A 13,252-nucleotide genomic window follows, 5' to 3' on the forward strand; every position below is an offset into this window, starting at 1 on the left:
AGTTCCTCCCGGCCGCCCAAGTCAATTCCAAGCCGCCCGAGATCGTCCCGGCCAGAGTTTTCCATGCCGCCCGAGTTCTTCCCGGCCGCCCAAGTCCTTCCACGCCGCCCGAGTCCTCCCAGCTTTGCGGCCGGGTCCTCCCAGCCGCAGTCGAACAGGCCGCGTCCAAGCTGGGCCCAAGCTGGAAACGGGCCCAGGCCGAAGAGGAGCCAAGACGGGTCCGGGCGGGCCTAAAACGGGCCGGGTGGGCTAAAACGGGTCCGAGCGGGGGGTTCGCCCACCCGCTCATCGCCGCAGCCCCCCCGAGGCACCCCCAAAACACCCCCATACCCACTTGCCGGGTCCGTAAACTACGGAGCGAGCCGTAGTCGGTCCGCCATCTTGGACATGCGCAGGTTACTAAGCAACAGACCTGTTCTGTTTTTCTTTAGCCCAGGTAAGACGCTTCTGATTTGGGGTTTTCATGAGCTTTAAGCCATAATCATCTTACTAATGACACATCACGGCTTGAACTATCTTGCTTTGCATGTAATGATGCAAATGTCGTATTCCTCTTGTCAAGCCGCTCCTGAACAACAAACAACATCAGAATTGGCTTTTCTCAGTTTACTATCTTTCTATCTATCTTTCTTCCAGTCCAAGCCAGGAATAAACAAAACGGAGACTACTTTAGAAAAGGTTGTAGTTTTTTGAAGAGCAGAGCCAAACAGAAGCATGGTTCTGGGAAAGCTGACCACATGTTGCTGGGAGTGACGGGTTAATTCTATTATGTCCTAAAGGTCATGTCTTTTAGAGTTTGGGTGGGGTATGTAGATTTTAGGGGTCTTTGTCTTTCCAATTTCATCAGCTTCTAGCTTCCTGGCTCTAACCTTTCTGAATAGGATTATCACATCTGCATTTCTACAGACCTGATTTCTGCTTGGGGGTGCTGGTTTCTGCCTAAGATTTTCTATTATTCCTTTGGGGAAATATATTCTACTTTTTTAATATTCCCCAAATCCAATATCTCAGGGACTGCCACAAAGAAGAGGGAGTCAAGCTATTCTCCAAAGCGCCTGAAGGCAGGACAAGAAGCAACGGATGGAAACTAATCAAGGAGAGCAGCAACCTAGAACTAAGGAGAAACTTCCTTTGTCCAAAATGGTGTAGGATTTCCTGCCTGAGCAGGGGGTTGGACTCGATGACCTCCAAGGTCCCTTCCAACTTTATTATTATTATCAGTGGAAGATATTTATTTCTCTGGGGGGGTGCTGTCCTCCTACATGCCCAAGGCATCATAGTTTCCAAGAGATTCTTCTAATGCAGAGGTCCCCAACCTTTTGGGCACTAGGGACCGGTTCCATGGAGAGAGGTTTTTCGAATGACCAAAGACTCACATATATATATTTCTGATTGCTCAAAAACCCCACATAACTAATAGTTTATAACAGGTGTTGAAAAAATGTCAAGCCATTTTTCTCCTTGAAAGTCCTGAAGACCAGAATATGGAATGGGGAAATCCCTGCAAATGGGGAAATAGATTAAAACTGCCATAAGCTTCATCATTAAAAACAAATAGAGAGAAAGACCAAAGTGTTAAATAATTACATAAATGAACAAGGTTCAGCAGTCAAACACTGTTGATGTTATAGGATCAGAGAAATCTAGAACTGCATGTCAATATGCTCTTAATTAGTTCAGTCCTTGGTTTCACTTGCTTTACCAAAGGTCATCTGAATTCTGCATGTTGACTCTCAAAAGGAGGCATCTAAAGAAAGATGAGAGAGAGAGAACAGGCTAAGAAGCTGAGCCATCTCAGCTAGTTAAACTCTGCTAGTTATACTGAGATCTATGTTGCCTCTCTTTCCACAGTGATGTAACTTTTCTGGTTGGCAAAGAGAAGCAGAAAGTCTTTGCCCATCGTTGTCTACTCTCCACCCGCTGCCAAGTTCTCCATGCAATGCTAAGCCAGCCCCATGAGACACAAGTCCCGCTGATGTTGAATCACATACAGCCAGAAGTGTTCCTTACAGTCATTGAGTATCTGTACACCAATGGTGTCACTCTCAACAATCTTACGGTAAGTATAACTTATACTACTGGCTGGGTTGGGCTGCCACAGAAATGGATGGAGGAATAATTAAAATTAGTCAGCGGTATTTTTAATTAGTTTGTAAGATGAAATAGATGAATTTTGAAATTCTGTAAGCTTTTTAGTGACACATAAAAGCATTTGTTTTTTTCTCTCTTTTCCTGATTTTGATTGATTCTGCGAATTGGAAATCTGTTCATATTATGTAGTCTTTTCTAACTATGAATTTGCTGTTTTTTATTTTCTTTTTAAATATTTTTTACCAAGAACCACCTTTAGATATTTCCAGTAGGACAGTGAAGTGTGCATTAGACACATGATAATGAAAAATTAATGTGAAGATGATAATTTGGGCCATGGTGAATTAGTGGCCTGGAAAAAATCAGTTAGATATCCTGGTGGGTGAATGATCAATAGACTCTTTTAATCCACAGAACTGACACTAAGATTCTAGATGTGTCCAAATAGCACTTGTAATGTGCAACATGTATGATTCATTACCGTTGAGATGTGTTTGAATATTAGTAGTTCGGGTTGGTAGTTGGGCTGTTGATTTGACTTCCGAACTTGGCGATTTGGCTGCAATCGTTTTGTCTCCATTCGGGGGGGACATCTTCAGTCTGCTTTGAATTGTGCTCGATAAAGCTCATTACCATATTTTCTTTGAACATGCAGAGTATATTCTTATTTTATTCATCAGCCAAGTTTTATATCTCTTATTTTTTTTCTCCTAAAGGAAATTATGCACTTATACTCCCCTGATTTGCCATTTTACATATCTGCGTGCTCAGCGTTTTTCTATTTGGTTTTATGCTTGCTTTTATTTCTACATGGTTATATTTTTCAGCTCTAGACTTTCAAAATACAAATTTATCACCTCACAACTACTTATCTTTTCTTATTGGCTGTTTCTCCCCAAAAAGGAAAATTCTGTCACGTATATGGCAACTATCACAATCTGTCCACAATTTGTATTTTTAAAAATTTGTATGCAAGTGTGATTAAAAAAAAAAGCAGGAACACACTGTGCACAATCTGTGCTGCAATTCCACCGACAACAACAAACCCTCCCCCCAATGACGTAATGTGAATGAAGGCTCAGTTCTGGATGCAGCCTTTGTGGTACTGATATGTGAAAGATAGGAGCATTACTGTTTGCATTGAATTTCATCCATATTCATATTAACAATTCTTAATATTTGAAGCAAATCTTTTCCATGGAGTCTTGAACTGCAGAACCTTGAGTTCTAAAATCCTATCACCCCTGCAGTATAGAGAAGCTGGTTGAAGATGCGAAGGAAGAAGGATGTTTGTGCAGGAATGCTAGCTTAAGCAACTACTCTGAAGAGCTTCCAGATAATAAGTCTTGTTGCTTAGTTTTTTTTTGCTAATTTAACATTGTTGGCAGCCACCCTAAAATCATTGGCACAGTTCTGATATAAGAAAGCAATAAAATGATTTTTGAATAATGGGTTTCAAAACTACACTCAGTATGTAAGGCTATCTTTTCCTTTACTAGCATGGAGGGAAAGTCTCTTGGATACAGAGAATTAGACATTGTGTTCCCAGTCAATCTGAAATTCCCTATTAAGGTGGCACTTTTTTATTAGCGTTTAGTCTCTTCATTTGTACTGTGTAATTGCAGAAATACAGCAACTTTATCTTTCCCACTATCAGCTGTGTCATCTATGAAGTCCACTTGTATGAAGGACTTTTCTGCAATAGAAGATCCTATTTGGATGAAGATGACCATCCATATGGAATTGATGTTGGGTTTGGGGGCAGATATTGCCTTTATCATATTGTTTGTACATATGTGTGGAGCATATGTCATCTTATTAATTATCCTGGATCTCTCTTTCTGCTTTTGTTAGTAGTGATTAGTTTCACTTATTGGAGACAAAAAGGTACATTTTCCCACATATGTGGTAGAAGTACTATCAAGATGACTATTTCAGTGTATACCAAGTACCCTTATAGAGTTTTTTTTAATCTACAATTTGCTTCCCTTGGTTTTTAATATCTACAAGAATCTTCAGAGTGAGTTGTCCAGAATTACGGAATGCAAAGTCATTAGCATGCATTTCTGAAATCATCAAGGCCCTAGAAATTCAAGTATTCTTTCACATATCAGAAAATAGAATGTATCATTAAATCTGCTTCATCTACCATTTTTTCTGTTTACTAGAGGAGCTGAAAGAATATGTAAATTAAAATCTGCAGATGTTATCTTAAAATAAAGACGGGCAATTTGTATCTCATTATATTTTGTTGAGCTACAGCTTCCATCAAGCCCGCATATTAATTGATGAGGAATGATGAAAGTTGCAGGTTTCTTTCCCTTCCTTTAAAAAATGATCATATAGTTAGAAAGAATGCATAGTTGGCAGAGATAGTGTCTCCCAACAATCCTGAAGATATCAGTCTGAATAATTTGTGATTCTATTAACAATATTTCTGAGAAGATCAAAATAAACACTGAAAAGGCTCAAAGCATGATGAAATCACATAAAAACTTTTTATACTGCTGGAAAGTTAGAAAGTAAAAAGTTTAGGTACATTTTTTCATCTTTGACAACATAAAGGATGTGGCTTATTACAAAATATTTGCCTTATTCATTTTATTTGCAGGCCCTTGAGGTTTTGACTTCCTCCATTGAGTATGGGTTGAATGACCTCAGAAAGGTAAGGATCTCGCACTATAGTTTATTAATCGTGATCTAGGATTTTATAATCTATGGAACTATGTGCCATGTAGTTAGTGGTATATATTGCAAGCAGTGGATACTGACTTCTTTGATTCAAAGACTGTAAGGTTTGTAACCTTATACTACTTTAGACACTTTGCTATTCTAGACTGGACTACAGCTCATTTAACCCAAATTCTTGAGATCCCTGCCTATGCAGAACTAATATAATGGTAGGATTTTCTACCATTCCTCGCTATGAAAATCTTGTAAGTACAGTAGTGATATTGGCAGGACAGAACCACATCTTGATTCAGCCCATAATCAAAATGTTCTGTTCTGCTACTTTTTTCCCTCAGTTTTGTCTGTTACCAAGGTGTGCCATCCTCTATCTTCTTCCTGAAAGCCTAAGAAAATATTAAGTAAATTATTATAGTTTTGTAAGTAAATGGCAGAAAGAAAATAATCATAGCAGTTTCTACCAGTAGGAAAGCGAGGTGATTTAATTAAATAAGAGCTTTTTCCCACTTGAACCCAATCTTGACAAAAATCTGTCCTGGGAACATTTTCCCCCCCTCTCCTGATTGAGTTATATCAGCTCAGATTTGGTACTGAGCACTGAATGGAGCAGCCTTAAGTCATCTTTAGCACAATGGATGAGCCCCTTTTTTCTAGCACCTTCCAAGGGCGCTCTCAAATCATTCAAAGACAGGCTTTGTCACTGGTTATCTCAGGGAGGCCAGATGATTGCAGTGACGAAACAGAGGCAATCTAAACTGGACATGGCAGTGGGAATTTCACACTGTTATTATCCTTTTCTGCCAATTAAAGGATAGGGGGATACTCAGCAGTGGGGAAAGGCCTCCTAGTAATAATAATAATAATAATAGTAAAGTTGGAAGGGACCTTGGAGGTCATCTAGTCCAACCCCCTGCTCAGGCAGGAAACCCTATATCGTTTCGGACAAATGGCTGTCCAGTCTCTTCTTAAAAAACTCCTTCCAGCAGAAGCCAAGTAAGATCTGCATATAGAGGAAGATTTTGTTGAAAAATTGTCATAGCTATGGTCTATTAGGCAGAAATGTAAGATTTAATGGTGGAGTTTAAGCTGGGTCTTCATTATAGGTTGATTTTTCATTAATTGGAATTTACATACTATTTGTTAAAACTCACGGTACCTCTGACTTTAATAATTAATTGAAGCTTTATGTATTGACAATATATTGTCACCGATATCAAAGAACCCAAGGAATTGCTGTGGGAACAGCATTAAGGAAATCCTATAATCTAAATTAGAAAAATTAGAAATTCTACTTTGGAAACTGATAATCCTCTGTATATGTGTGTGCGCGTGCGCACACACACACACACACATTAACTGCAGGTGACTTGGAGGGAGCAGCATATATTGGCTCCTTTCAGATTTGCATCAGTTGTATAAAAACAGCAGCAACTGTCACATTATTGATGGCACCACGGAGCTTTTGGCACGGCAGGTGCTATTTAACACAGGAACTGCTGACATTGTAGAACCCTGTTCTGATGACATCATTAACATCTGCCCTATTTAGACAAATCTAATTTGGATAATTCCTATTATGTGAAAGCTTTGTGTCTCCCCATTTGGTTTGCTTCTATTTTGGACAAAATCCATATTCTCCCTCCAAGTATTTAGTTCTAGAGCTTTTTTTCTTTAAACCCTTAGCTACATTTAGCCAGTTTGCTGGCTTTTTTCTTTCCTATGTTTACACAATTCCAATTATAACATTGTGGAATTTTGATTATTTTGTTTGTACAAACTTACTGAGTTATTTGTAGTGATGAAATATAGTCCATATGAGTTAGCCATCTCTTTGATCTTCCACTTCCACCCTATTGTAATTTTTCCTCCTGTTAAACTAGCATTTAATATAAAAGGTATAGACTTTTCTAGGAAATAATCTAAAAGAAGCTCTAGTGCTGGTCTTTTCTCAGACTCTGATCATTCTCCTTCATAATAGTTGTTATAATTTGCTTTGAATATTTTACTGTGTTCTGTGTTTGGTTCTTTTTCATTCAGTAGACCAAATAAAGGTCAGTGGGATATGGTTACAAACATTGAGTGTTCTTATTTCTTATTTTAACCTTCGGAAAAAGATATGGTCTTTTTTTTTTCCTGTATAGGGCAACTTCAGAAGAAAAAAATTACGCTGTATATAATGATACTGGGTGGGTTGTTATTGCACAGCAGAAATGGAAGCTCTTTTTTTTTTTTTTTTGCCAAATCTGGCTGGGTATTCACAAATAGTACCAGTTTTAATTTGTTGTGTTAACTCCCTGGGTGTTATACAGTGGAATAGTGCTTGTTCTCACTTTACCCAGTTGCCTAGCCAGGGAAGACAGTCTTTCTTATATTACTAACCTCATTACGGTTGAGAGCTTTTTCTCATCCGGTGCCAGTCCTATGGAATCAGCTTCCACCAGTTCTATACCTTGTGTTTGATCTGTCAGATTTTTCAAAGGTATTAAAAATGTTTCTTTCTTATGGGCCTTTGTTAACCTGCTTTAGGCATTATTTTTAAGCAGTAAGATGTAATAATCATTTAACATGGTTTTTAATGGTTGTTTTAAATCATATGGACCACTCAATTACTGAAGCTGTTTAATTGTGATTTTAAATTGGATGATACTGAGATTGTGCCTTTTTGATGTTATGTTTAACTGTTTTGTTCTGCTAAGGGAACAAAGTAGATGCATCCGAATAACTAGAGTCATAGATGCATTTTTATGCATCTGTAATCTAGTTACAGATATGTGAAAAATGAAAATACTGTATACTAGTAATACACCTACTATTGAAGAAGGGAAAAAAGAAACTAGTATTAATTCATGCCCTCATTTCAAAAAGTGAGAGAAAATTAATATCCCTTTGGACTAAGCAAACAACTCCAGATAATTATGGCAATATTAAAGTATTTTTCAACTATTGCGGCATATAATCCAAGCTACCTGAAGACATTGGTACTTCATTCCGTTTCCCCTGTCCATTTCTAGGAGATAAGATGGAATTATGCAAATTCTTATGCCGGTGAAAGGAATTAATTCCATTTGCAAGAACTCTGAGGTCAAGACCCAAGTACCCCTTACCCGTTTTTCTCTATGTTTTCTGTTCCGGACATTGGTAGGTAGTATCTAGGATGCTTACAAATATATAAGCTACTAAATTGAACCTGAGAGTGTATGTATTTGATTGATTGTATAGTTATATTACCCATCCTCTTTTCAATAAACAATAACTACCAGACAAGAAGCAAAAACGATTTTGTGAATGTGAATCCATAGGTTTCTGAAGGGCTTGACACTGAATTGCAAAATATACCTTGGAGTTACCCTGCTTGCTCAAATTAGTTACGTCCTGTGTCGGCGTATTGCACTTAGAGATGGCACTATGGAACTCTAAACTGTTAGCTCTCTTTTTATATACATAAATGATATATTTCCCCTTTTTATATTTAAGAAATATTAGAGCAACATATTACGTATGCCTTTTTATATCTTAGAGTTGTAACTAACTCTCTTGGAGATTTCTGGAGAAACATAAAGCATTCTGAGCTTTTTCTATTCCCTTGCATTTTTGTTATTACAAGTAAGAATATACATAGGCTTGAGAAAAATGCCATTTATTTATAAGAATATATACATGTAAGAATGCATCTAAAGATGGTACTTTAACTGGCAGTGCTATTTGTTAGTTGATTTTCTTGCATATATATGTGTGTATATATAGATAGACATAGATAGATAGATAAAAAAAAAAATGTCAAGGTGTTCACAATCAGACCAATCTGTCTGAACTCCCTATAATTACTCCCTTGACTCTGCTGGCAAAGAGGGGAAGAGAACCTGTGGCTCAGTGACTAAATCACTGACTAGTATGTATAACTGCCCAGGTTCGAATCCCATAAAGGGTATGGCTAACTGATGAAGGCAAAAAAGCCAGAAATGGTCCATCTTAGTCTCCCAATTTAATTCTTTACTCTTCGTCAGAAAAAGAAATTTGGATATAAAAATATTTCGCAGTTGTGACTTGAGCCTGCTCTATGCCCCTAGTTGGGGGCGGCAAGGCAAAAGAGATATTGTAAAAAGAGTAAACTGCAGTATGGCAGTTGAAAAAAAAAAAATGTCAAGGTGTTCACAATCAGACCAATCTGTCTGAACTCCCTATAGATAGACATATTTTCTCAAATCTGTAACAGCGTGAGAGTATTCAGAATTTCTCTGTCCTCTGAATAGGAGTAAACATATGTTCCCAGAAATAACACAGCAACACAGACTCACAAAAGGATGGGAAAGCTGGATGAGAGAGCACTAGGTCTTGACTATTAACATGAATTAGTGACTTTTGGAGGGACTTTCTTAGGAAGAGAATAGAAGGAAAATCATGGAAATAAACAAAGGAGAAGTGACAGCTGGCTAGGGGCATAAAGTTATCCATCTGCTTTCCGAAAGCTTGAAAGCCTAGGCACTGTTCACTGGGGAGTTGTCATAATCTATCATTTCCTTGCTGACATGATGATCCAAGAATAGCCTTATGTGACCATCAGGAGTTTCCCAATTGATACAAGTATCTTAGAATGTGGGAGTAGCGGGAAACTACATTTTGATGAGCACATATATTGAACAGAAGGTAGCTCACAAAGGCAAATAAGAAGGAATTAATATCATGACCCTGGCAATTAGGAGGAAGTATTGAGTCTAGAATGTGGGAATTCTTGGAGATTAAATAAAAGAAAAAAAGATTTAGAAAATATGATGGTATGGACTTGAAGATTTTACCCAATATAATATTGTAATGCAAATATTAAAAATTATGAGGGAACAGAAAAAATGGAATAATAGTACCTACAATGAGGAGAGACAAAACTAGAATTAGACCATTGTACAGATTGCAGAAGAAGAGCCATGTTGGTTTGTGGTAGCCAAAAATCCAAAGGAGTCTGGTGCCATCTTTTCAGGCAAACCAATTTTATTAAAAGTCCTCACACTACAGCTCACTTCAGCACAGGCATGCAATAGCTAAAATGAAGTAGAATTTAAACTAGAATTATACAGGGGTAAAGGAGGAAGAAAACAGTGTGGTTATGCCCAGGCGAGTTATTGGTGAATCAGATTGCAAATACCATATCAATTAACAATTGTAATTTAATTGTTAAAACCTACTGTGTTTGTCGAGATTTTCAGAGAAAACCTAAACCATTTGATGTATAGGAAGTTCAGCAGTTTCTTGCTAAATATTATTGATGAAGTTTTTTTGTTCCATAGTAGCTGCTCTGAGATCTGTAATGGAGCATCTGGGGAGATTAAAATGCTTTGCTATTATTTTGTCTTTGTTCTGATGTCAAACTTGGGCCTATTAATTCTTTTATGCAAAGTCTGGCATGTTTGTCAATTGTATCAAATTAAATCCTATATCATTTTAGCTACTCCTCGTATCTGATAAAGTGAGCACTTTAAATATTTTTATGCTAAAAATATAAATATAAATTGCACTCTAATTGTAAATGTGCCCATAAGTGGCCCACTCTAGCTCCAGGATATCCCATATGTATACTTTTCAAAAATGTTGTTTCTTAAAATTCTGTTTGTTTCACTAATAAATATTTAAAAAATGTCTTTATAGATACCAGGTAGCAACTACTACACTACAGCTTTATTACTTCTTTCTGATTCAACCTCTCCTGTTTAACCCCCAGAGTTAAATAAACAAGAGCTGAAATGTTTGCACAGTCTGTTTAATTCCAGAGGGATTGAAATTTCCCAGAAGCCTCAACTCTATCTCATTTTGTATAGATTCAGCATTTTGTAACTGCAAACGTAAGCGAGCCCTTATCTGAAGATAAGTGAATATACTTTGGCAAGACAACATAGTGTTTCTAAATGTAACAAGAACAGATTGAGGACATATTGATTTCTTTTACTACCGGTTTAATAAAAATGGGGGTAGCATGATACCAACAGCTGATGAACATTGCTGAATGCTTTGGAAAGGACATGAACAACAGCTTTGGGGTTTAATGTAATCAAATAACTTCAATTGCTCTTCAGCAGAAAGAAGACAAGCCGATTAAATAAAATATCATAAAGTAAATAAATCACATGAGCCAGCACTGAAGCATTAATCAATTATCAATCACATTAATATGTTATCATTTATTAGGCAAAAAAATACTTGGCAGCTAATTTGAAATCATGTTCAGTTTCCCAGGGCCAGTTGGAAAGAAAGTACAAATCTATAGGGCAATTGTAGCCTAAAGCATGGTACAACCAATGCATTAGGCTACAACTCTTATAAATTTTGTTGGCCAATACCATGCTGGCTGGAGATGATGGGAGTTGTTACCTGCGACCAAAGAATGCTAAGGGTGGGAATATACTACCTCATATGATGGGCTTAGAAATATTATTCCGTTTCAACAAAGGGGTATACAATACTGGGTCCATTAGTTTATCTGCCAATGTAGAGAGCCTAGGATAATACATTCAGTGAACTGTGCAACAGGATATCATATCAAATCTCTTATCCCTGTGGTGTGTTTGCTCCTATAGCTCTTCTAAGAATTGGACAGGGAAAAGCATTAGTTACACTATCAATGCTATTGTCCCTTAGAGACCTTAGAACAACAAACATATGGTCACAGAGCATCCAGTCAGTCGTCAGCTCTCTTGCTTTATGGAGAAAATGTCTTTAAAAGGTGGAACTGAATTAGACTGGGACTGAGATTCTCCCAAGGGAACAAGGAAACAAGTATCAGTGAATTTTCTGAGGAGATGGCCGGGTTCCTCTTGCCCTTTGATTTCTAGCACTAGACTTGACTGATTTACAATCCAACCTGCTGGGAATTGGTGAGAATGCATGCTGCTTCCATTTCCCCTCATCCTCTCCCAGGGTCTCCCAGCAACATCTGAGTTTGACTTTGAGTGAGTGGGACAGGGTTGCTAACAACCTCTGGTGGATCAGACAAGAGTGGAAGTAATCCCTGGTGTGAGAGCCAAACCCTTGCAGATGTGCAAATGTTTTGACAAAGATCTTTCTCTACTGCCTTACATACTTCTTGGGATTTTTCTCTATATCTTTCAGCTTCCCTGGAGTCCTAAAAAAGGTTAACCCTTTGTTATGTGAAACTTTACATAGTGGGTTTGGGCCATGAACTAAAAATAATTAAATATCTTATGGTTATTTAAGTAAAAACGTCTAACATTTCTTTGGTTTAACATACTGTAAATGATGAGATTGGTATTAATACAGTTTCTAATCCCATATGGAGCAAGATGAGTAGCCATATTACCTGATGGTAAAAAAAATTCAGGAATCTAGTAGTAAGTACCTTTTCAATCAACACATTTTATCAGAAGGCATACGCTTTTGCAATTTCATCAGAGGCATTACAACTACTAATTGCTAAAATACTTGCAATGTGTCTCACCTCACACTTTCCTAACCAACCTGTCTCCTCCATTTCCCACCCCCACTCCAATTTAACCTATAAATCAATCTAACCCTTCTATGCGTCTGATGAAACTAATGCTGCAGCTCATGAAAGCTATTAATAAAATTGTTAGTCTGAAAAAAGGCTATCAACCCCCCCCCTTTTTTTGCCATGGCAGACTAACACAGTTATCCATTTACAATGTCTCCTTAATTGTCAAATGTTACTCATGTCCAAAAGGGCAGTCAATAGTACGTGACAAAACACTGTCATGTTATTGCCAAGAAAACTGTATGGTTTTATCCCTGAAGTCATAAGGGATTCAGCTCAGTTGCTGTCAAGTCATCATGGGGGAAATTTTGCCATTCCATTATACATGAATAGGATGCCTGGAGAATCACTGCACCACTGCTCCCGTAAAGTGGGCTGACATTCCTTTTTATTTTAGAAGATGTTTTCTTAATGATTGTGAGAGTATCTTAGTTCAGCTTATACACTGTGTAAAATAAAATGGAAACAAGCTACCATATGTGAATCCAGGCACTGTGATTTTACTTGTGGGTTTTTCAACATCTTGTGAACATTAAAGAATTCTTCCTCTGAATTGTTCTAAGAAACAAGCTAGTTCAATTGCCAGACCCAGCAGTCACGGATGGAGCTGTAATTTGTTATCCGTGAACATAATCAACATATCTCAAAATGATCAATTCACTATCTAGAAGAAGATATGGCATTACAGATTACCAGTGGCTAGTTATAGGAAAGATAAGATAGATAAGATAGTCGCCCGGCCGCCCTCTTCAGGGTGACCCGCTCCCTCCTTCAACTGAGGGGGGGGACCCCCTGGAGGGGAGGGCCGAGGATTTTGCTCAATATCTGCATGACAAAGTCGCGCGGATCCGAGAAGGCTTGGACTCCGACTGGTCGGCCCAGGGGGAGGAGACAGAAGCAGGTCTTGAGACGGTTGAATGGGAGGAGTTTGACTCTGTTTCGCCCGAGGACGTGGACAGGGTCCTGGGGAGGCTCAAT

The 13,252-nt window shown here is 38.0% G+C and overlaps 1 protein-coding gene across 1 annotated transcript in view; it reads left to right on the forward strand.

The window, feature by feature from the left end:
* BTBD19 (BTB domain containing 19) overlaps positions 1-13,252 on the forward strand; it is a 50,328-nt gene that overhangs the window by 7,389 nt on the left and 29,687 nt on the right. The window contains exons 2-3 of the mRNA XM_029283213.1: positions 1,852-2,059; positions 4,703-4,756. Of these exons, the coding sequence (XP_029139046.1) occupies positions 1,852-2,059; positions 4,703-4,756 (262 nt within the window). The remainder of the gene's footprint in view (positions 1-1,851; positions 2,060-4,702; positions 4,757-13,252) is intronic.

The sequence above is a fragment of the Protobothrops mucrosquamatus genome, unplaced genomic scaffold, assembly GCF_001527695.2.
Source record: "Protobothrops mucrosquamatus isolate PMUCROS unplaced genomic scaffold, P.Mucros_1.0 scaffold39, whole genome shotgun sequence".
NCBI lineage: Eukaryota > Metazoa > Chordata > Lepidosauria > Squamata > Viperidae > Protobothrops > Protobothrops mucrosquamatus.